Here is a 25,473-nt window from a genome sequence, read left to right on the forward strand (position 1 = left end):
ATACGTTCAAATGCAATTCTTCTGTATCACTGCAGAAAATAATTTGTGCAACAGTTTTTTCAGTACCCTTTAAAAATTATATTTTACATCTGGATTTTTACCACCAGTTTAAAAAATTACAATTCATACACTGTTATAGCAACAATATTGGTTTTTTCTGAGTTAGAAGTCTTCATTTTGAAGTGAGAAATACAAATCTACATTTTTAGTTACCTAAATTTTCAACCAAATACTCTGCCAAAAGTCTTTTAGAAACTCAATTTTAAAGTCCTTCAGGCTGTCTCAATGAAAATCATAAGCAGTTCTTTGGTATTCTGTCAAGACCATAAAGAAAATAGAGTATTATCTAAAATGTTTCTTTTAAGCCATTTGAAATTATCACAGTACCTTGCTCAAAGTAGTTACTCAGTGAACATTTGTGGAGGGAAGGAGGGAATGCTTGCATGCCACAGTTGCCCAAGAATAGCAGCTGTGTAGAATGTCTGTGTGGGGACCCCGGTTCCAGCAGAACTTTAACCCTATTGACAGCTGCAACAAGGAAACTGCATTATTTAACTGGTTTGTTCTTTGGGTTGTAATGAGCAGAGGATCATTTCAGTTACTTCAAGAATGGATACTTGTTTGCAAGGTGACCCAGAATTAGCTTAACAGCCAGGTCTCAGGAAGAGCAGGAACCAGGGAAAGTTCCTAGGAAATGGATTGTTCTTTAATTTTTACCCCAGTGCTCCATCATTACCCTGGCCCCACTGCCCTCCTCATGTGTGTTCCATACCCTCACTCCTCTCTCCATTTGCAGGCTTTCTCTGCGAGTATAGCACCTGCTCATTCCCAACCCTGCCAGTGTTTTGCCTTTATTGGCCTCCTTTACCCCTCTGCATCCATTCAAGCTTCTGCTTCCACCACAAATTGCTTCCTTCTTGCCATGTTTCTTATTTGATGGGTGTTCAGCTGTGGTGTTTCATATACATTCATTAAGCTAGGCTGACTTTCTGTCTGCTTGACGTTTCGCTTACCTAGGGAATTGTATTAACATCACCTACCGTGATGGTGGATTTGACAATTTCTTGTTGTTGTTATATATTTTTTTGGCTTTATGTATTTTACGGCTATTTTATTGGTTGTACTTAGACTTGAATTATTACATTTTCCTGCCGAGTTTAACCTTTTTTCTCCCTTTCCTGTGGTGCTGATGAATTTAACCTTTTGATTAAAGTGAGTTACCATATTTTATCTGTCTTTGCCCTAAGCTTTTTTATTTTTTAATTTTTGGCTGATATTGATAAAGCTATCCAGGTTTGTTTTGGTTGCTATTTGCCTTGTATATCTTTTCCTGTCTTTTTTTCTTTTCACCCTTCAATGTGTCTCATAAACAGCGCATACCTGGATTTTAGTCTTTTGTTGGCTTGTTTTATTTATTAATTTTTTTTATAACTGCACTACTTTTTTCTTTTTACTAGAGAATGTAATCCAGTCACATTTGTTGGGAGTTCTGATTTATCTGAATTTATTTTAAATGTGTTACGTTACAATAAACCGCTCTTTAGAACACTATTTTTCAAACTCATTAAGCCTGTAGAGCAGGGGTCCCCAACCCCTGGGCCACAGACCAGTACTGATCCGTGGCGTGTTAAGAACCAGGCTGCAAAGCAGGAGGTGAGTGGCAGGCAAGTGAGCAAAGCTTCATCTGTATTTACAGCCACTCCCCATTGCTCACATTACCTCCTGAGCTCCACCTCCTGTCAGATCAGCAGTAGCATTAGTTTCTCATTGGAGCGTGAACCCTATCGTGAACTGCACATGCAAGGGATCTAGGCTGTGCACTGTTTTTGAGAATCTAATGCCTGATGATCTAAGGTGGAGCTGAGGCACTGATGCTAGCATTGAGGAGCATCTGCAAATACAGATTAACATTAGCAGAGAGGTTTGACTGCACAGAGACCATAATAAATCAACTGCTTGCAGACTCATATCAAAACCCTATCAGTGAGTGGCAAATGACAATTAAGCTGTATCTGGTGGCAGGCTTAACTTTATAGTGGCAAGTGAGTTGATGCACTTCAGTTGTACAGCTGCATCTGGTAGCAGGCCTTAAGTCAGAATCCAACAGTTATTTTAGCCCACACATGGCCCACCCATTATTTTATTTACCATGCCTCTTTCTCACACTGCACACTTGTCTCAGTCACAGTTTTGGTAAGCCCATGAGCTAATCCTAGCCAAATTAGTAAAAAATAAACGTCACTGGAGAGCTTCTTTGAAAAGGGGGGAAAGACCCAATGATGAGACAGCAGAAGACTTTTAAGACTGGCAACAAAATGAAAGCTGCATTTAAAAGAAAATACCAAGAGTCCTATTTAAATTACGGGTGCATTGAACCTGCTTTGTATAATATGTGGTAACTAGCTATCCAACGAAGCCATGAAAACTTCAAAACTGCTTTGCTACATGGAGACCAAGCACCTCGCATTAAAAAACAAGCCTTTGGGGTTTTTTTTGTTTTGTTTTGTTTTGTTTTGTTTTTAGTGAACACGAAGAACAGAAGCAATCATTGAAGGCCACAGCTTCATCAAATGTGTCTGTACTGAGAGTATCATTATTAGTGGCTAAACGCATTGCTAAAGCTAAGAAGTCCTTTACTGTTGGTGAAGAGTTGACCCTGCCTGCTGCTAAGGACATTTGTCTTGAACTTTTAGGAGAGCTTGCAGTTAAAAAGGTGGCACAAGTTCCTCATTCAGCTGGCACCATAACTAGACAAATTGATGAAATAGCAGAGGACATTGAGGCACAATTGTTAGAGTGGATTAATGAGTCACTGTGGTACACAGTCCAGGTTGATGAGTCTACCGATGTTGACAAGGCAACAATGCTTGTTTTGTGTAATGTATTTTTCAGGAGGATGTGCATGAGGATATGTTATGTGCCCTTTTGTTGCCAGCCCACACCACAGCTGCAGAACTGTTCAAGTCTTTGCGTGATTACATGTCAGGAAAACTGAACTGGTCATTTTGTGTGAGTATATGCATGGACAGAGTGGCTGCCATGGCTGGACAGCTTCTGGTTTCACTACTCACATCAAAGAGGTTGCTTCTGAATGTGAGTCTACACACCATGTCATCCATAGAGAAATGCTGGCTAGCCAAAAAATGTCACCTGAACTTAACAGCATTTTGCAGGATGTGATTAAAATTATCAACCACGTTAAAGTACATGCCCTTAACTCACGTCTCTTCTCACAGCTCTGTGAGGAGGTGGGTGCAGTGCACACATGTCTTCTCTCACACACACAAGTGAGATGGCTTTCTAAAGGTAGATCACTGATCAGAGTTTTTGAGTTACAAGAGCCACTCCGGAGATTTCTTTTAGAAAAACAGTCACCACTGGCAGCACATTTCAGTGACACAGAATGGGTTGCAAACCTGGCTTCCTTGTGTGACATATTCAACCTGCTCAACGAACTTGATCTGTCACTTCAGGGGAGAATGACAACTGTGTTCAAATTGTCAGATAAAGGGGCTGCATTCGAAGCCAAACTGGAATTATGGGGGTGACAAGTGAACATGGGGATTTCTGACATGTTTCAAACATTAGCAGATATTTTGAAAGAGACTGAACCAGGGCCTTCTTTCCCCCAGCTGGTGCATGATCACCTATCTCAGCTTTTAAAGGAGTTTGAGCATTACTTCCCAACCACAAAAGACCCCCCAAACTGGGAAGGAATGGATCTGCAACCCATTTGTGGATAAGCCAAGGTGAATCGACTTTGTCCGTGCTGGAAAAGGACCAACTGCTTGAGATCGCAAATGACGGTGGCCTTAAAAGTATGTTGAAACAGCTTCAAATCTTCACACAGTCCGGATTGAAGTCAAGGCATAATATCCAGAGACTGCCCCAAAAGCACTGAAAAGCTTGCTTCCATTTCCAACACCCTATCTTTGTGAAGCAGAGTTTTCTGCAGTAACAGCAACCAAAACGAGATTATGGAGTAGACTGGACATAAACAACACACTTCAGGTATCACTGTCTCCCATCACCCCCAGATAGGACCGTCTAGTTGCAGGAAAACAAGCTCAGGGCTCCTACTGATTCAACATTATGATGAGTTGTATAATTATTCCATTATATATTACATTGTAATAATAATAGAAATAAAGTGCACTATAAATGGAATGTGCTTGGATCATCCCAAAACCATTTCCTCCCCCTGGTCCCTGGATAATTGTCTTCCACAAAACCAGTCCCTGGTGCCAAAAAGGCTGGGGACCACTGCTGTAGAGCACAAGTAAGTCACGCTTTTTGTGGAATACCACAGAACATTAAGCTTAAGTTAACTATATTCATACTTCCCATGAAATTGTATGCTCTCTTCTGCTAGACTATAGGTTACATAAAGAATACTGCACTCGGGTTTAAGAAGAAAAGTTAAATTTGATAACATAGTGTCCATTCACTTAATGCCTTCTGAATTAAGTAGGAAAGGAGCACCATTATTTGGCCTTGCTGTCTCAGCATCTTGGTTCAGCTTGAAGAACACCAGTGTTCTTCAGAAGTATAATTACTATTAAATAAAAATTACACAATAAATTATAAAATCCTAAAATATAAATATGTCCAAGGAGCTTTAGGTACATTTCTGGATAATATTTTGTAAGTTTTGGAGTCAGATCAACCTTGCTTTGAATCCTGGCCCTGCCATCTTCTACTGGGTGAACATGGATATGTTTTGTAATCTCTCTGATTTTCATTCTCCTTGTCTGTGAAATAGGATCAAAATAATAATAACTTTCTCATGGGGTTATTGTAATGATTAAGTGAATTGATAGTTATAAAGTGTTTAGTGCAGTATTTATCATATAATAAGTCCTCTAGAAATATCTGCCATTACTAATGTATTAGTTATTTCAATTGGACTTACTATATTAGGACTCCCAAAGGAGATGATTGTCTGAGTTGAATTTTAAAGGATTTGAATGGATTAGCTCAGCTGAGAAGCAAAGGAAAGAACTTTCAGGCATAAAGAATAGGCTATGCAAAGATATTTGAAATACAAGTAAGATTTTAAGAATGAACAGTGTCAAGAGACCACGAGGAAAGCCACCATTCTTTCCTGTGTAACATCACCTAGTGACACACTCAAAACAAGAAGTGGTGGAAAGGGATGAAATATAGGTCGTTTTTAGTATAGAATTATTGTTTCTTATGCTCTTATATAAATGACTGTTAAGTAAATATTTGTGTGTTTTATGTATTGAATATCCAACATTATAGTCAAAATTGAAAGAATACCAATTGTCAAAGAAAGTAGCATATTGTGGTTAAAAACTATAGCAATGGAGTCAGAAGAGCTGAATTAAAAATTAGCTCAACCCCTAACAGCTATGTGTTTTTTTGATAAGCCAATACCTTTTGAACTCTCACTTTTTCCCTAAAACAGATGATGATAATGCCTACCCTAGATCATCTTACAAATATATTGTTAAGCTCAAAATAACATAATGAGTTCTTGATTATATATGATCACCAAAAATAGTAGATAAATTAAAATTTAATAATTGATTCCAGATTACATTATTTTTTCTTATGCTGATTTATCCTTCTAATTATATTTTGCTTAGGATAAAATTAAAATCTGTTTTTATTTCTTTAAACTACACCAGCAGATGGCAAAAAGATGTAACCCAGATAATTATAATGTAGTGACAGAAGTCATTCTGGAATTTAAAATTTACTATAATTAATTGGCAAAATAGAAAATAAAATATTGGTTTTGTAGTTATTTGTCACTGTCATTTTTATTATTTTACAAATGCATACTTTTCTTGTCTTCAGTGAATTTAAAAGCAGTTCATCAGGAACTTTTGACAAATGACTTTGTTCCACCAAACCCTTTCTGCTCTGTTTTTCAGCATTCTGATTTTCCCACTTTCCAGTTCTTGTACACATACCTTTGCCATCCAAAATAGTTGTCCAATCCCCACTTCCTAATCCCCTATACATACATATACATTTTGCCTGCCCTCGCCTCTTGCAATCTCTAATTCCAAAATTAGCTCATTCCCCACCTCCCTATCCAACCTTTTTTCTTCCTCTAGGACTGTTCTCAGCTGGAAGTAAGGAGGTATATATATATATATAATTATCCAAAAAGATTTGCTGAGCTTAGGTAGTATTTTAATTTGTATGTGTATGTTTAATATTTTGAGTGATAAGCCTCTCCCGACACCTTGTATACTCAGCCCTCCATGCCATACTGGAAGAATAAAAAGGATGTGCCCCTTTTTGTCCCCATTTTTCTGACCATATTCCCAACTAAGTTTATAAAGACTCCCATCACATAACTTCATTTTCAATTCGGAAATTTCATAACTGGCTTACTTTTTCCCTTGGGCCTCTGTCATACATAGCACTTTTGCCCTGTTCTCACCCCATTGTATTATTTATTATGTACCTAGGCATCTGTCATCTCAACTTTCTATAATATAATGTCTTTTAAGCTGTAGACCGTTCATTCAAAAATATTTACTTCTGCCCATGTTGGAGTAACTAGTGAGCATCCAGAGATCACTAGACATGCAAAGAATCAGGAAAATGTGATCTATAACCAAGAGTGGGGAGAAAACCACTCAGTCAAAATAAACACAGAAAAACAGGGATGGTGGAATTAGCAAAAAGGCATTTTTTTTTTTTTTGAGACAGGGTCTTACTCTGTCACTCAGGCTGGAGTGCAGTGGTGCAATCAGAGCTCACTGCAGCCTCAACCTCCTAGGCACAAGCAATCCTCCTGCCCCAGCCTCCCAAGTAGCTGCGACCACAGGTGCACGCCACCATACCCAGCTAATTTTTAAATTATTTGTAGAGACAAGGTCTCACTATGTTGCCCAGGCTGGTCTCAAACTCTTGAGCTCAAACAATCCTCCCACCTCAGCCTTTTAAAATGTTGGGATTACAGGCATGAGCAACCACGCCCAGCCAGAAAGGGATTTTAAAAGACCTGTTACAAATATGCTCAGTGATTTAAAGAAAAAGATGAACAGAAGAAAAATGGAAGATCTATAGATGAACCAAATTCCAGGTCTAAAAAATGAAAAATGCAATATCTGAAATAAAAAATCCACTGGATGAGCCTAATAGCAGAGTGAACATGACAGAAGAAAGGATAAGTGAACTTGAAAAACTAGTAAAAGAGATTATCTAAACTGAAGCACAGAGAAAAAAAATGCACAGTGTCTGTGACCTGTGGAACAGCCTACCATGTATGTCACTGGAGTCTAAGAATAAAAGGAGAGAGAAGCAGAGAGGCACTAAAAGCGTTTGAAAAAATAATGGCTGAAATTTTTTAAACTTGATGTAAACTATGCAAACAATGAACATCCAGCAGGATGAGCATGATATAAACTACATCAGAGCACATTGTGATCAAATTCCTGCAAATCAGTTATAAACAGAGACTCTTAAAAGCATCCAGAGGTTAAGAAAAAAAAGGTACACATTACATATAGAGGAACAAAGATTGATTGCAGACTTCCTGTCAGAAACAAGATGCAAGTCAGAAGAAAATAAAATCTTTAAAGTGCTTGAAAACTAAATTGTCAACATGGAATTCTATATCTTTCCAATATAAAGGGGAAAGATAAAGACTTCCTAAAGACTTTTTAGGAAAATAAAAGAATTTATCACCAGAAAACTCACACTATAATAAATGTTAAAGGAAGTTCCTTTAGGTGGAACCAAAATGATTCCAGATGGAAACCCAGATCCACCCAAAGGAATGAAGACCCCCAGAAATGGTAAATATATGGGTAAATACAAAGACTTTTTCTTCACTTCTCAATTTCTTTAAAAGGCAATTGACATTTAAAATTAATAAAGTAATAACATAGTATTGTGACGTTTACATCATGTGGAAGTAAAATGTATGACAATAGCACAAAGGTTAGGAAGGGGAAATGGAAGAATATGTAAAGTAGATTACATTTTTAAGTAAAGTGGTATGGTACTGTTTGAAAATAAAGTGTGATCAGTTTAAGATGCATATTGTAAACCCTAGATCAACCACTTTTAAAATAATAGGGGAAAAAATCAGCCAGGCATGGTGACTTATGCCTGTAATCCCAACACTTTGAGAGGCCAAGGTAGGAGGCTCACTTTAGGCCAGGAGTTCAAGACCAGCCCTGGGCAACTTACTGAGATTTGTCTCTACCAAAAAAAAAAAAAAAAAAAAAAAAAAAGGAGGAGGAGAAGGGAAGGTAGAATATAACACACAAACAGGGAACGTAAAATGGAATACAGTTAATCCAAAAGAAAGCAGGAAAAGAAGAAGGAAATGAGTATTGTAATGTCATGTAGGGATATTGCTATGAAGAAAATTGTTGGGAAGCAATGCTTCATGAATGTTTTCATGTTTCTGCATGATCAGGACTTTCTGAGCAAAGATTTCTGGCACCGGATTAAAGAATTTTGTTTGTTTGTTTGTTTGAGAAGGAGTCTCGCTCTGTCGCCCAGGCTGCAGTTCAGTGGCGCGATCTCGGCTCACTGCAACCTCCGCCTCCTGGGTTCACGCCATTCTCCTGCCTCAGCCTCCCGAGTAACTGGGACTACAGGTGCCTGCCACCACGCCTGGCTAATTTTTTGTATTTTTAGTAGAGATGAGGTTTCACCGTGTTAGCCAGGATGGTCTTGATCTCCTGACCTCGTGATCTGCCCACCTCAGCCTCCCAAAGTGCTGGGATTACAGGCGTGAGCCATCGCGCCCGGCCTAAAGAATGTTTGAATGGCAAACAAGCCTTGGAAGTTAAAGACCTGTGGAGAGATTCAGAGACTTCTCCCCAAGATAATTTGTTTTCCTTCTGAAGGTTGTAAACCTAGAGACCCTCCCCTTCTCTCCCTGAGAGGATTTGTTTACAAAGCAAAGGTCAGTAGGTCATGTGCAGGTGATGCATGCTGCTTCTTCCCCCACCCCAGAGGGGAGAAGGAGCAGCAGCTGTGTGTGAAATGGCCTATATTGGCTCCAAAATTTACTATTAGGAAGTTATTCTTATCATGTAACCTTGTGGGGGACTGGAGAACTAAAGTATAAGTATTTAAATGCTGTCTCTGATTCAAAAACCTGGGTTTTTTTTTCTCAGAATGAATGAGTCAATACTTAAAAATTATATTAAGAAGGGAGTGTCTCCTATAAGGTGGTCTGGGAAGTCCTCTCTAAAGAGGTAACATTTGAGCAGAGATGTGAATGAAGTCAGCCCTGTAAGACTGTAACATGGGAGAAGACCATATGTACTAATCTTTATTGTCTCTCTCATTGCCTGGTACACTTTTTCACACATAAGTAAGTTTTAAATAAATAGGGGTCAAGGATATGACATTGTGAAAGGCTGGTCACTTCTGGCTAGAGTGTTGTTTGTCCACTCTACAAATTCCAGAGTAGCTGCATCTTCAGACAAAATGACATTTTAGTCGCAGACATTTTAGCTAGGAAAAGATATGAGTTTCATGCCTGTAATATCAGTGCTTTGGGAGGCCAAGGTGGGAGGATTGCTTGAGGCCAGGAGTTCAAGAGTAGCCTGGGCAACATAGCGAGACCCCATTTCTACAAAAAAAAAATTAGTTGGGCATGGTTGTGTGCCCCCGTAGTCCTAGCTAATCAGAAGGCCAAGGCAGGAGGATTGCTTGAGCCCAGGAGTTCGAGGTTACGGTGAGCTGTGGTTGTACCACTGCACTCCAGCCTGGGCAACAGAGCAAGACCCTGTCTCTTAAAAAAAAAAGATATGGGTTAGTAATCAAAATCAGTTAAAAACTGCATAAAGCATAATTTATGTTTCATTACCTTAAATAAATAACATATACGTCTGCAAATGAAGGGTTAGGGAACATAGAATGAATTTTTAGTTGGGAGATTTTTTTACAGAGGTAGAAATAGATGTCACTCACTTGATTTTGAAATTACTCTCAGCCTTTTAAATGTGGCATATACAAATGCTGAGAAGAATAAATATGGTTGAAGAATACAGGCAGTAAGAATAATAAATTAGTGTAATGAATTTTAATTGGGTAATAATTAATAGTACAATCTCCTGTTATAGAGGCTTCTGTTGTCAGAAGCTTGCAGCCAAAAGGAGAAAAGATCAGTGCAAAAGCCAAAAAGCAACACATTTGGTGACTTTTGGCTGAAGCCAGTATTAGCATGACCTCTTTGGTTGAAAGACTTTTCATCCCCATATTACCGGGTCATTCCTTCCTTTGGTTCGAATAATCTCTGAGAATCTGTAAAAACCACATCATTGTCAAGAAGTTAAAAGCAATTGATAAGTTGTTCTGGTAACACCTGTCAGTGAATTAACTCAGAGCACAAAACCCAGGCATTTAAGGAGTTGACAAGTATTATTAAACCTGTTTTGCAAGAGAAGAAGCTGGTTCAAAGAGGGAAAAGCTGTCAAAAGTAATACAATCAGTAAGTGGCTCAGGCCTCCTGCCTGGCACACCCAGGCTCTAACCACGTGGCCTCTCATGGCAGGGAAGACTGGGGCCATGTATGAACATTTATCACTGTTCCTTTCAGTCCAACCTGAAGACATTGTGGCATTTTAAAAGCTATGAATTTGTTTTAAATTCAAATATATTTCTTAGGCATGGTTTTCTCTGTTCAGGTTTTCTCCCTCATTCAGAAATTTACACTATTTTTACCTTTAAATGGTAGTAACAATGTATTTCTACTAATACTGTTTCCTTTTCTTTTTAATTCGAGCAATTTAATTTTTCTGTCTTTGACACTCTGTTAAACCTCTTTTTTTTTTTTAATTAGAACAAATCATAGTAATGCTTTCATCCCAGGAGACGGTGCTTTGTGCAGATGCTTTCTTGAACCTGAACATAATTTCATGATTTCAATAAGGAAGAAAGATAGGAAAGTCTAATTCAAATTAAATTAGGATTTATAATTCAGAAATGCTTCTGCCTGTTTGTAACTAACTTCCTAGTTGCTCTCTCCACTCTTCAGTTTATTTACTTTATAAAAAATTAAATCCGCCATAAACTGTCTTAGTCTGGGTTTAACAGAAACCAGAGCCTAAGACAGAGGCTTAAGTGCACATAGTCGGTTAGCACTATAACCCCCAAGTCAAGAGCAGGGGACAGGGAAGAAGGAAGAGCGTATACAAAGGTATTTGACATTTGCAAGTTGACCACTCGCTGCTCAGTCCTTCAGGACAGTCTGAAGAGACAGAAGCCCAGGGGTGGAATGAGAGCAGCATTCAGTAAGGCTCTGTTAGGTGACACCTGCAAGAAGCCAGCTGGTACGCACCAAGAACTGGTGGCTAGTAAATGAGGCAGAGGCCACGTGAATCTGATGTAGTGACAAGTGGTATTGTATAATACACTAAAATATTCTTGTCGTATGTATTTATGTGCATAAGAATATAAAATAACACACAAACTTTTAGTCCCCACCTTTCTTTGTGAATACCTGTCATTTAACTTTTCACTTTTTATGCATGTACATATCATGGGAGAACATATACATATATCTTTTTCCTTTTAAATAACATAAATCAGCCAGGCACGGTGGCTCACGCATGCAATCCCTACACTTTGGGAGGCCGAGGCAGGAGGATCGCCTGAGTCCAAAAGTTTGAGACCAGCCTGAGCAACATGGCAAAACCCCGTCTCTACAAAAAAATACAAAAAATTAACCAGGAGTGGTGGTGTGCACCTGTGGTCCCAGCTATCTGGGAGGCTAAGGTGGGAGGATCATCTGAGCCCAGGAAGTTGAGGCTCCAGTGAGCCATTTTTGTGTTCCACTCCAGCCTCAGCAACTGAGCAGACTCTGTCTCAAAAAAAAAAAAAAAAAAATCAGGCCAGGCGCCATGGATCACACCTGTAATCCCAGCTCTTTGGGAGGCTGAAGCAGGGGGATCAGGAGTTCAAGACCAGCCTGGACAATAAAATGAAACCCTGTCTCTACTAAAAATACAAAAAAAATTAGCTGGGCATGGTGGTGCATGCCTGTAATTTCAGCTACTCGGGAGGCTGAGGCAGGGGAATCATTTGAACCCAGGAGGCAGAGGTAACAGTGAGCCGAGATAACACCACTGCATTCCAGCCTGGGAGACAAAGTGAGACTCCACCCCCCCCCCCAAAAAAAATGGAACATACTAATCTCCTTATTCCGTGAATTATTTTCTTCACTCGTGTATTACTTGCATCAGGGTTAGGTTTAATGCCATTGTCAACAAGTTGATTTTGCCTTGTAGGAGATACATCAGGACACAGTGATGAACATTTGTTGAATTAGTGCATGAATGAAGGAATATATGACTTCTAGTTACAGTTCTTGCTTGTGGAAGAGGAATGCTGCTGATACTGGGAATGCAGTAGGCAAGATCTGGTAAAATATGGAGTTGTTATTGTCGGACAGTTGCCCAGTCATCCCTGCCAGTCTCCCCCTGCTTCCCTAATCAACACCTCCACATCCTCATTTCGGAACAGGAATAGATGCTATACGGGGGAGACACAGAAAAGAGACAAAGGGAGGCTGGGCGCGGTGGCTCATGCCTGTAACCCCAGCACTTTGGGAGGCTAAGGCAGGCGGATCACTTAAGGCCAAAAGTTCGAGACCAGCCTGGCCAACATGGTGAAACCCCCTCTCTACCAAAAATACAAAAATTAGCCTTGCCTGGTGGCGCATCCCTGTAATCCCAGCTACTTGGGAGACTGAGGCAGGAGAATCACTTGAATCAAGGAGGTGGAGGTTGCAGTGAGCCGAGATCATGCCACTGTACTCCAGCCTTGGTGACAGAGAGAGACTCTGTTTTAAAAAAAAGAGAGAGAGAGACAGACAGAGACAGAGACAAAGGGAGACTCTTACAAAAATCTGTTCAATCAGCAAATATCTGTTAACCTCGTGTCAAGTGACAGACACATTGCATAAAATGGAGAACATGACAGACTTGGTCCCTGTCCTCATGCAGGGAAAGTCTACAGTTAAGGGAAGAAAGAGACAAGAGTAGGGGAAGGATGCAGAAGAAAAAGAGGAGAAATTAGTAAAATACCAAAAGAGTGAAGAATTTCAGTGATCACTGAATTAATACAATGCTTGTGTTAATAGAAGTTGTTTAGAAATGAGTTTAAATCCCAGCCATCTGCTCCCACATCAAACACACCTACTGTACCCATGATTTTGCCCTTCCCCCACATATATATACATCCCAGTAATAATCTGGTGATTTTTAAATGAATTCTCACAGTTAGTAATAAAAATTACACTTGATTCAAACCAGTGAATTGTAACCCAGATCTAAGTATAAATGTAGTGGAAATCATAAGTTTCTTTAGTGACAGTCTTACTAATCAAGTTATTTGGCCTGTTTTTAGCCACATGGTATATTTTTTCTTTTTCAGGTTGCTCTGAGTGTTGTTTGTAGCAGCATCAGTAAGCCAAGAATTCACATAGTTACTCAATCACACAGATTACTCATCATTGCCTGTTCATAACAGAATCCTAAGATGTTTAAGATTTCTAATGCAAATCAAAATCTCATCATCACTTGTCATTGCTAAATTAAATGACAGGATAATAACATTACATTAAAACCATTTTTCTCTTGATTGAGTACCTTTTTCAGAAGTGAACCTTCTAGATGTATATTTTTTTCATCAGTACTATAAATGCATTTAGAATCCAAGATAAAAATAGAATTTAAAGGGGAGGAGTGGGATGTTTTCAAGTTATTGATGAGGCTCTTTTGAATCTCAACCATATTTGACAGTGTACTGCAAGGGAATGGAGTAGTTCAGCTCAATTTATTGACACTTTTAGAGCTATATAAAGGAGGTTAACAGGTTGAGCTTGGTATTTATTGAAGCAATCGTGTGTTCTTAGCATCAGTTATATGTCATCCCGTTGCAAACTGGCTGTTAGGACTTGTCATTGCTCTGTTCTAATATAAGATACTGACTTCAGATAGATCACAACCTATGTGGAAAATTAATATAAATTTCTAACCTGTAAAAGCAGTGTAGGTTCTCAGTGGCCTTACCATTGTGAACTTACCTCTTTACCTTTCTTTCCTATCTAAAGCTAGTTAACCTTTTTTGGTCACACCTACCCTCTTTTTATCTGCTCCCTCTGGCCCTTGGCCCACTTCTTTGTGGCCAGCTAGCCAGTGTTCGTGCCACCTGAGCCCATCTTCTTCACTTGCCCTAGAACTCCCCAGAATGCCTCTTTCATTTTAAAGTCAATCATTTCCTTCCATCCTTCAAATATTTTATTTCCTCACACCTTCCATCTTTAATAATATGAAATATAAAAATCTTACCCTGGATCAAACCTTTTATTCTTTTTGCCTCACTTAATACTATTATCATTAGGCAATAATAGCATTATGGTAAAAATTCTTACCTCTTAGAGAAGCTGATGAAGGTATTGACTCAAACAAGATTGGCTATGAAACAATAATTATTAAATTATTAAATCTGGATGATAGGTGAATGAGGGAAAGGGAAGCCAGTATGCTGTTTTCTCTACTTTTATAGGTTTGTAATCTTCCATAATAAAAATTTAAAAATAACTTAGCTCTTTAGGGTTCCTTTTTTAAAACAGACACCCTTTTTGAGTGAGCACGTGAAATGATGTGGTATACAGGATGGACTAAGACTAAAACCTGATCCTGCTCTCTGAACACCCCACTCTTACTCTACCCCTTAGTAAACAAAAAAGATTCTTTAGCACCTGGAATTGTAACTTCCCTCTTCTCCTTAGGTCCTGTACTTGATTATCAGAATCCTGGTCTGGTTTAACACTTCCTGCTTCTTGGTTTAACACTTCCTGCTTCTTGTTAAAGTGACCAGATAAACCCATATAGAAATATACATTAATTTCATCCCATTTATTAAATCCCACTGTGAATAAAGTTCTGTGCTGGCATTAAGAAAGAGAATATGAAGGAAAAGTATTCATGAATAACCCTGATGCAGTACAACACTAGCCACAGTAGTGGTCTCTAGGAGAGAGAGAGGAATTCTGTCAAGGAGACTCATTCTTGATAATGATGCAAACTACTAAATGTCATCCTAAAGGAAGAGATAATCTTCGTTGCTTCTGCTTATAGTTCTAATTGTTAAGACTATTTAGAGCTCTACCATATAGCCTTCCCTCTCTTCTAAAGAACTTAAATTGATTACAGTTACCAATATGCCTTTTTTCTTCTCTTTTTAAATTACAATAGTCTTACTTCTCGTTTGCCAAAAACTGGAGAAACCATCCATGGACATAAGTTTTTTATTGGCTTTGGAGGGAAAGGTGCCAACCAGTGTGTCCAAGCTGCTCGGCTTGGAGCAATGACGTCCATGGTATGTAAGGTAAGTACAAAGTATAGTGGAGAGGACTCTAGAGGTAAGAATCTGGTTTTAAGACTGGAGTTCATTGTTTTTAATTTTTTCAACCATTTTAGAGTGAACAATTCAGTGGCATGTAATACATAGAGTGGCATTTAATACATTCAACCACCACTTCTGTCTTGTTCCAGAACTTTACCATCATTCCAAAACAAAGTCCCTTACCCCTTAAGCAGTTCCTCCTCATTCCGTCTTCCCTTTAAAGCCCTGGGAACCACCAGTCTTCATTCTATCTCTATGGATTTATCTATTCGGGACATTTCATATAAATGGAATATATATTATGTGACATTTTGTACCTGGCTTCTTTGACTTAGCATACTGTTTTTGAGGTACAACATTGTAGCATATATCAGTATTTCCTTCCTTTTTGTGGTTGAATAATATTCCATTGTATGGATATACCACAATTTTTTTATTCATCAATGAATGGATTGATGGACACTTGGGCTGTTTCCACCTTTTGGCTGTTATGAATAGCAGTGCTACTAACATGCATATACATCTACTTGAGTACCTGCTTTCAATTCTTGTGGAAGTTTATTGTTTTTAAAGCTCTAAATAACAGAGAATAGTCTCCCTTGTCCTTTATATTAATTTCTACCTCATTGAATCCTCTGGGAAGTAGCAGTTCTCAAATAACTTAATGCTGCATTCCCTGAATGTAATGAGTTTGTAACTGGGGTGTGAGAAGTGAGGGAAATTAGCGTACTCCAATGGGTTTCTGTCATCCAGCTTCTAAACAACAGCATGAGTCACCTTGTTTTTAGCAGGTTTCACTGCAGCAACACAGCTTTTGGAAACTTCTTGTAATAACCGGTGATTTACTCATCTCTAAGTCATTTTCTTCTAATGCTGTACCTTAGATCTGAAAAGAATCTGGGCCTTAATGAGCTACATATAACTGATCTTTTGGCATAGTTTTGTTTTCATGTATGTAGAGATATGATATTGTAACATACAGTATTCCTATTTTTATCCATGCTACCGAAATAATTTGAAAATAAATGGGCTGCCAAAAGTTTTCATTTTTCATTTTTCATGAAATTTTAAGGTGCTAGCATTATAGCATTAGTATAACAGGAAAGGTAGATGATTGTGTTTCTTTGATTTTTAGGGAAAGCCAGCCTGGGTCTGCACATTATTAAAGGGCAAGAAAAATACAAGGAACTTAAAAGAATGAGCTTTCTCCTGTGAACTATGTAGATTTTACCAAAAATTCTCGAAATGTCATTTTTCATTGCAGTCAGCACTTTTCTCTCCACAGGAGTTTTAAATGATGTATAAACTATACAATTATCACTCCATCTGCTAGTAAACTGTAATTTTATTTCTAACCTATGATTAACATAATTTTCACATGGCTATTTGGTCAAAAACATCACGTGAAGCATAAGATTCAAAGCAAGAAACCCTCTTTTGCTAAGATTGAGCTCTTGATAGATTTAAAATATCAGTGTAATTAATCAGCAATTAATTATGTTCCAGGAATTATGGGTCTGTGAGAGGGGGCTGATTAAAAACTTAGGCCTGACCCATCTCATACCTGATTAGCTATGGAGCGTTTGGAGAGTAATCAGATGGTGCTGACTTAATTAAGAGGACCTGGGAACTGGAAAGAGGATGATATAATTTCCTGTGTAGGAAAACTTGGACATAGAATTGGCGTCAGAAGCTATGTACCCAAAATGGCTTCGCTGGGAAGAGGGGAGTTCCTAGAGCTGGAGACATTAAAGGAGAGATTAGAGAACCCCTCTCTTGGATGTTTTATGGAAGCTATTTATGTATCCATTAAAGTCAAGATTGGATGTCCCCTGGGATCTCTTCCAACCCGAAGATTATGAAATTGATTTTATTTTAGGTCTGTTGAATTTGAGGCAAAGAAAGAAATGACAAAGAGAAATATTTGAGTTATGGAACTGAACTTGGGAAATGAATCCTAAAACCATATGAGTGGATAGGAGAGGAATAGAAGCAGGGGGCTGTATTTTGGGAAATGTTCCAGTTAGGAGGTTGATTGAAGCAAAGGTACCATTTGTGTGTGATGGTTTATGTTAGCATCTGTACAATTTTGAAAGTTCTATACATCTACCATGCCCCTGATTTAGTCATCTAATGTTTAGCACCACAGTGGATTTTAGCCTGTGTGTCTGCATAGCAGAGGATCAAAAAACATGACTGCAGCTAAAACCTATCCAGGGTAACTTTGGTTAGATAACCTGGAACCTTTAGACATGGAATTATTTAAAAGCTTAAGCAAATTGCATAATATTCTTAGACTTCTTAAAAAGAAAATCATATATTTTTGTAAAAGAAGTTATTATCTGTCCATTAATCATATTTTATCCATTGTGAAATACATTTTTATTAAGCAAATTAGCCAAACTTGCTTTATAGCAGTTTTTTAAAGATGACAAGTTCTAAGTAGAAACCAAAACCATGAAATTTATCAAGATAAAAATGAACAGATGGAGCAAAAGAAAAACAGGTAAAAATTTTCTATGGCTTTCTCAGCAAGATTTATTTACCTCTTGCTACCTATAACAAACTAAAATTCAAACTCTTATGAAGTAAGATTGATGGCCCAAACAAACTTCTTATATTGAGCTAGGGAGAAATATTTGTTAAGATATTGTGACAAAGAATATTAAATGAGTTACCTCATTATTTATACAGTGATACATGTATAATGAAACACTTCAAGTACTTAAGAGTTAGTCAGTATTTAGCTGAGTCATGGACCAAAGCTACAGTCTAGTGATAACTGGAGATGGTATTTTCAGATTTAAAATCCTGGCAGATATTGTATAAAATGAAAGTCTTCCTCCCAGGGCAAAGAGCCTATTAGGACATCTTTCTTAAATCTTCACCTGAGTTAAGTGTTTCCTGCTCCATTCCATTGAAGCCAAATGTTAAGAAGAGGAAGTTATTCCTAAACATCAAAAGTTGGCAGTTCAGGAGACGACCGTGGTCAAGTGAGGAACTCAAGATGCACTGGCCCAGTATGAGCACAGAAACCATGAGCAGGTATGAACCCAAATGACCCAGGTCAGGAATCAGCAAACTGGAAACACCTTCAAGAAATTACCCTGTCTTGCTTCCTTCAAATGTGAGACTATCAAACTATCCTTCAAATATGAGACTATCCTTCATATATGAGACTATCAAACTCTCTAATACAGGTAGCTATCTGTTTTCCCTTCAGAACCATCAAGCATGAAGTTTTGTGACAGAGGTGATACTGATGCAGGCTGCCCTGAGGGGCTTAGCCAAGGAGGGTTCTTGGCTTTGCCCAGGCAAGAATTTAAGAGTGAGCCAAGGATAAGAAAAAGCAACTTTGTGTGGTCGGGGGGCGGGGGGTAGTAAGAACACTTAACTTGAGATCTACCTTCTTAAGAGCATTTTAAGCATACAATAAAGTATTATGAACTATAGGCACGATGTGGTACAGCAGATCTCTGGATCTTATTTTATCTTGCCAAATGGGCAGGAGGAAACTTGGAGGTGATGGATGTTTATTACACTGATTGTGGTAATGGTTCCACAGATGTATGCATGTATTCAAACCCATCAAAATGTATACATTAAATATATGCAGGGTTTTTATTATAATTATATCTCAATAAAGCTGTTAAATATTAAAAAAAAGAAAAAAGAAAAAGCAACTTTGATTGAACCAGTGCTGCAGGACTAACTGATAGGCTATGTGCCCAGAGGGTAGTGTATGGGCTGTTAGCAACTATATTTACATGTACTTTAAATTATATGCTAATTAAGAGGCAGGTTATTCAGAACTTTTTGGAAAAAGGGTGGGGAATTTCCAGAACTATAAAAGGTAACTTCTGGGCCATTGCCATGGCATTTGTAAACTATCTTGGGTCCAGTAGGAGTGTCTTGTGCTAATGAGCAGTGAGAGCAACTAGAGGTCACTTTCCTCTTTTCAGCCAGCGTCTTCATTGCACCATGTTTTGACCAGATCCTGCTTCCACCAGCAGGGTCCAACCGGAAAATAAGACCTGCTGGCCTCCTAACTCGGTACATTAGGTGGTGCTGTTCAAAGTCCAGTCCTCAGGCTGGTGCCAGGCTGCATGCAGATGGTCACCGGTCCAAACAGCACAGGAATTGAGAGTAAGCAGTTAGGATCATTTATAGCAATTTGACAGAATAACTTTACAGCCGTTGAATATAATAGTAATAATAAATTAGGCCTTGTAGTTTGTATGACTCTTTTTTGTTTTCATCTCCTTGTTATTGTATTTTATAAAATTGTTAGTCCACAATGGATTGAAAACAAGAAAAGGAAAACAAGGCCAGTGCTTCTCCACGGATAGCTTGAAAAGCAGTGCATTAGAGTATCCATCACCTTAACCAAAAAGTACCTTCTGTGCTAGATTACTGTGGGAGAATCATCTGATCATGCATTGAGATTTTCATTTTCAGAGATCAAAAATTAGTCACCAGGTCTTTCCAGGTAATATATAATGAGGTGAAATCTGTCCTTTCCTGAACTCTGTTGAAAGACAGCTAGATATAATTAGTTGGCTATGTTGATTGGAATGCTTAGCCATATGTTCAAACAAATGATCCTATAACCAAGCAAATAATATAAACCTTGTATAGGAAGAAATGGTAGAAATGAGAGAAAATAACTGGATTATCTCAAACCTATCACCACTCTCAGATAATCAGGCCTAATAATGGTGATTGCAGCATTAACTTTGCATATTAAAGGTCTTTATTTTTTTCTGAGACAGGATCTCACTCTGTTGCCCAGGCTAGAGTGCAGTGGTGCAATCTGGGCTCACTGCAGCCTCAACCTCCCCGGGCTCAGGTGATCTTCCTGCCTCAGCCTCCCAAGTAGCTGTGACTACAGGCATATTCCACCATACCCAGCTAATTTTTGTATTTTTTGTAGACAAGGTTTCGCCATGTTGCCCAGGCTGGTCTCAAACTCCTGAGCTCAAGCAATCTGCCTGCCTTGGCCTCCCAAAGTGCTGGGATTACAGGTGTGCACCACCATGCCCGAATGCCTTTTTTTTTTTTTTTTTTTTTTTTCAGAGACAGGTTGCCTGGGCTGTAGTACTACGGTGCTACAGCTCACTGCAGCCTCAAACTCCTGGGCTCAAGCAATCCTCCCACCTCAGCCTCCAGAGTAGCTGAGACTACAGGCATGCAGCACCACACCCAGCTAATTTTTTAATTTTTTGTAGAGATGGGGTCTTGCTGTGTTGCTAAGGCTGGTCTCGAACTCCTGTCCTCGAGCAGTCTTACCACCTCAGCCTCCCAAAATGCTAGGATTACGGCATAAGCCACCATGCCTAGCCTAAAGGCCATTATTAAGGTAAACACCCCTTTATCTAGGATTTAAACAACCAGCAAGCTTTAATAACTGAGATTTTATATATTCTTCTTATGTATTTTGTTATAAGGCCACAAATGACAAGTTAAAAGTTAATATGAAGGATTTATTCAAAAAAGCAACAGCTGGGTTTTGTATGACAACAAATGCAACTTAGTCTCCTCAACCAGCTGTTCACTATAACCCTCAGGCACTGAAAAGTGACAAAATGTCTTCAGTTGCAAGGATTAAATTATATTCATCTTAGTTTTAGTGTCAAACATATTTTCTGTATTCTAATGCTTTGAAATCGGTAACCTGTTTTAATATATGTGATAACTTCTTGAGCAGAATATTCAATTTCATGTGGCCTTGGGTAGGATATTTTGATATCCTATGTTTTATTTACCCCAAATGTATGTTGAGGAGTAGAATTACTAGATGGTTTCTGCCATTTGAGGATTCCAAGCAGCCTAAACAACCATTCCTCAGTCATTTTGCAAAATAGAAGTTATGATGTTGACTGAAGTTGCCCTCCTTAGCTTCAGGTCATAGTTCTGGACTCTGGAAGCCCTCCCAAAGCTCTTCTTCAATGCAGAAGGATCTCTCCCAGTGATAAGAGTGAAGGAAGCACCTCAGCCCCCTTAGCTGAAGAAATGCTCTTGTTCCTCATACACCCAGACCTTTTGCTTTCCATGACCCTTGCTGCATTGTCAAATACAGAAGCCACTAGCCACATGTGGATATTTAGATTTAAATGTAATCAAAGTTAAAAAATTGAATTCCTGTCACAGAGTCTGTATTTCGAGTGTCTGTATTGGGCAGAACAAATAGAAAACATTTTCTATATTGGACAGCACAGATATAGAACATTTCATCATTGCAGAAAGTTCTATTGGATGGCACTACTCTACAATATTCAGGGCGGAACTGAGCCTGGGATTTCCAAAGAGCATGTTGAGTTCTGAGAGTTCCCTTTTGGCTTATGTGCAGGTGCTTGTCCATAGTTGCTCTTGACCTGGCTTCCTTCACGTGGAACAAGTTAACACAGACAGGTTATCTCAGACTATGCAGGTTTCCAAGAATCTTTCTACCCAAAAGTATTTCACTGCTATAGTCAAAAGAGTGTGAGGGTGCCTTCAAGGAGGCTGTTGGAAACAAAACCTTGTATGGAACCATTCTAGAATAGTTTGGGTGCTTGTAGTCATGTTCCTTCAAGAATGGAACATGACAGCCGGGTGTGGTGGTTCACGCCTGTAATCCCAGCACTTTGGGAGGCTGAGATGGGCAGATCACCTGAGGTCAGGAGTTCGAGACCACCCTGGCTAACATGGTGAAACCCCATTTCTACTAAAAGTACAAAAATTAGCCAGGTGTGATGGTGCGCACCTGTAAGCCCAGCTACTCAGGAGGCTGAGGCAGGAGAATCGCCTGAACCCAAGAGGCAGAGGTTGCAGTGAGCGGAGATCGCACCATTGCACTCCAGCTTGGGCAACAAGAGCGAAACTCCGTCTCAAAAATAAAAAAATAAAAAATTTTAAAAAAAAAAGAATGGAACATGACTACAAGATGGGTCCAAGGAAAATGAACAGAAGGACAACTAATGTGATCAAATCCTAAAGAATCTCCAGTAAGCTTTTAAGAAGACTAGACTAACAAATATGAAATCGCCAATAATATAAGATGGTATTGAACTATGGGCTTGATTAGGAATGTCATAGGAGATGTGGAGATGAGAGGATTAACAAGGGCCAGAGTAGGGAAGGTAGACCTTAAGCTGATACTTGAAAAACAGGTGAGGTTTGATTTAGTGGAGGAGAGAGGGCAAAGGACTTCTAAGTTCTCAGAAATGATGGTAAGGAAACAGACAGGTTTCTTTCTATTGATATATCCAGAAAGGAACAATTTTCTGTGGAAGAATAGAACACACCAGGAGTGACTGAAACCTGGATTGAGACATAGTCCATTGAAGTAATGCTCACCTGCAGGACAGAAAAATAGAAGTTCAGTTCAGAAGTATAGTTCAGAGGTAGCAAGACTAAAGGCCTACAGGAGCCAAGCAGGTAACAGAAATTGCAGTAGGCTAGGTGAAGCCAAGAGTCTATGAGCACTTTAAGGCACTCACCTCTCAGTTCCAGGTGGTTTGCCTTGCAGGAATGTGGACCCAGTGTTACCAGAACCTCTGAATTTTCAGAACCCCCTGGACATCTGTCTGTTTTTGTTAAGTCTTCTAATACTTAAGTATTGAGAACTGATAAAAATAGCAGGGCATTTACACCAAACCTGCACACAGATATTTATAGCAGCTTTATTCATAATTTCCCAAACTTGGAAGACATCCTTTAGTAGATAAATGGATAAATAAACTCTGGTACATCGAGACAATGGAATATCATTCAGCCCTAAAAAGAAATTAGCTATCAAGGCACAAAAAGACACAGAGGAACTTTAGTTGCATATTACTAAGTAAAAGAAGTCAATCTGAAAAGGCTGCATACTGTGTAATTACAACTGTATGATATTCTGGAAAAGGCAAAACTATGGAGACAAAAGATTAGTGGTTGCCAGAGGCTAGTGGGGAGAGAAGGATGAATATACAGAGCATAGAGGATTTTTAGGGTAGTGAAACTATTGTGTATAGTACTATAATGGTGGGTATATGACATTTTACATTTGTTAAACCCTATAGAATATCCGACACCAAGGGTGAACCCTAATGTAAACTATGGAGTTTGAGTGATAATGATATGTCATGTAGGTTTATCAGTTGTAACAAAGTACCACTTAGTTGCAGGATGTTAATAGTGGGGGATACTAGTTGCCGGAGGAGACAGAGAGTATATGGGAACTCTGTACTTTCTACTCTCTTAGGCTGAGAACCTAAAACGGTTTTTAAAATAAAGTCTAGTTTTTAGAAAACAGTAGTAGGGCAAACAAAACATATCTAGCAGTCAGATTCAACTTTCAGCCCACCAATTTACAACCTCTGCTGTAGATTCAACTGTAGAGTTTAAGCCAAGGTCCAGCCAAGGTCCAGCCAAGGTAGCAGTCAGACAAATGGTTAGCGTTAGAGAGGTATGGGAGAAGATAACAAGGGTGTCCTGACTAGCACAGTGATTGCAGCACCACAGAGGCCAGAAACGGACAGTAGGGAGATGTCGATAAGATGCCAGCATTGGTATCAAAGGCCTTGCAATCATAGTTTTCTGGTTTTGAGCCACAGACCTAAAGACCTGGCCCCTGCAAATGGCTGGCCAGGCAGAGAAGAGTGCCTGTTCTGAAAGAGCTAGAGGGCTAACCAGATGATTAGGATACACACTCATGCTGACAAAAACAGGGGAGATCCAGTTACCAAAGTGGACCACAAAGCAAGAATGTGGTCACAGGATCCAGGCACAAACACAGCTACTTAAATTATGGTTCAGTGGTTCAGGGTTACACTAGGCACTAGGCTAACTAGCTTTTTCTTTTCTTTTTTTTCTTTTTTTTTTTTTTTTTTGAGACAGAGTCTTGCTCTGTCGCCCAGGCTGGAGTGCAGTGGCACAATCTCAGCTTACTGCAACCTCCGCCTCCTGGGTTTAAGCAGTTCTACCTCAGCCTCTCAAGTAACTGGGACTACAGGCGTGCGCCACCACACCCGGCTGATTTTTGTATTTTTAGTAGAGATGGGGTTTTACCATGTTGACCAGGCTGGCCTCGAACTCCTGACCTCAGGTGATCCATCCGCCTTGACCTCCCAAAGTGTTGGGATTACAGGCATGAGCCACCGCACCCAGCCTGAAGCTAGTCAGGACTTTGTTAATAACAGACAATAGACACCCAATTCAAAATAGCTTAAGCAAAAAAAAATAAAAATAAATAAAATTTTTAAAAAGAATGTATTGCCTCATGTAACTGAAAAGCCCAGTGGTAGAGCTGGCTTCAGATGACTTAGGGTTCCATTAGGCTATTAGGAGTCTGTGTCTGTTTGTGTCTGTCACCCTCCTGCTTTCTGTTATGTTTCTCTCTTTTCTTTCTAGCTGTCTCCACATGGTGAGCGCCAGTGGCTGCAGGCTTACATTCTCTTATAGCCAGCAATCTTACTGGGAAGAAAACTTGTCTTCCCTGGTAGTTTCAGTAAAAGTCCCAGGACTGAGTCTTATTGGACTAGTTTAGGTCACATGCTCATTCATGAACCCATCACTGTGACCAGGATGGTGGAACACACTTTTTTTTTTTTTTTTTTTTTTTTTTTTTTCTGAGACAGAGTCTCACTCTGTCACCCAGGCTATAGTCCAGTGGTGTGACCTCGGCTCACTGCAACCTCTGCCTCCGGGTTCAAGCAATTCTCCTGCTTCAGCCTCCCGAGTAGCTGGGACTACAAGGAACACGCTTTTTAATCAGGCCTGGGTCCCTTGGCCAACCTACTCTTGTTGTCTGTAGAATGGGACAGAAATAGGTGCCCAAAGGAAAAACTGAAATACCTTTAACAGAATAGATGCTAGGATGCAAAAACACAATTCCATTATACCAAGTTACCCAAGTTAGCTAGGACCTTTAAAATTTCCTTCTCTTTGCCTCCACGTGTCAGTGTCAAGGGAGAAGATAAAAAGATTCTGGAACATCAGGCAAGTCATGACAAAGATACCCATATTTACAGTGAAGTACAAACAGCTGAGATTCTTCATAAATATTGAGGATTGATGATGGTAGATAACTCTATCTCAGTGGGAATTATCACATGAACAGCTCAAAATGAGAATGACTTAATG

At 39.2% G+C, this 25,473-nt stretch overlaps 1 protein-coding gene across 6 annotated transcripts in view; it reads left to right on the forward strand.

Annotated features, from left to right (window-relative positions):
- The window catches only part of RBKS (ribokinase), a 107,224-nt gene that overhangs the window by 16,724 nt on the left and 65,027 nt on the right, over positions 1-25,473 (forward strand). For 4 of the 6 annotated variants that reach the window (XM_003308943.7, XM_016948269.4, XM_016948268.4 and 1 more), the window contains exon 2: positions 15,216-15,348. In XM_003308943.7, the coding sequence (XP_003308991.2) occupies positions 15,216-15,348 (133 nt within the window). Of the gene's footprint in view, positions 1-2,892; positions 4,012-12,247; positions 12,377-15,215; positions 15,349-25,473 lie in introns of those variants that run through there. The other 2 variants (XM_063790009.1, XM_016948267.3) reach the window with 2 other exon arrangements.

This window comes from Pan troglodytes, chromosome 12 (assembly GCF_028858775.2).
Source record: "Pan troglodytes isolate AG18354 chromosome 12, NHGRI_mPanTro3-v2.0_pri, whole genome shotgun sequence".
In the NCBI taxonomy this organism is placed as follows: Eukaryota; Metazoa; Chordata; class Mammalia; order Primates; family Hominidae; genus Pan; species Pan troglodytes.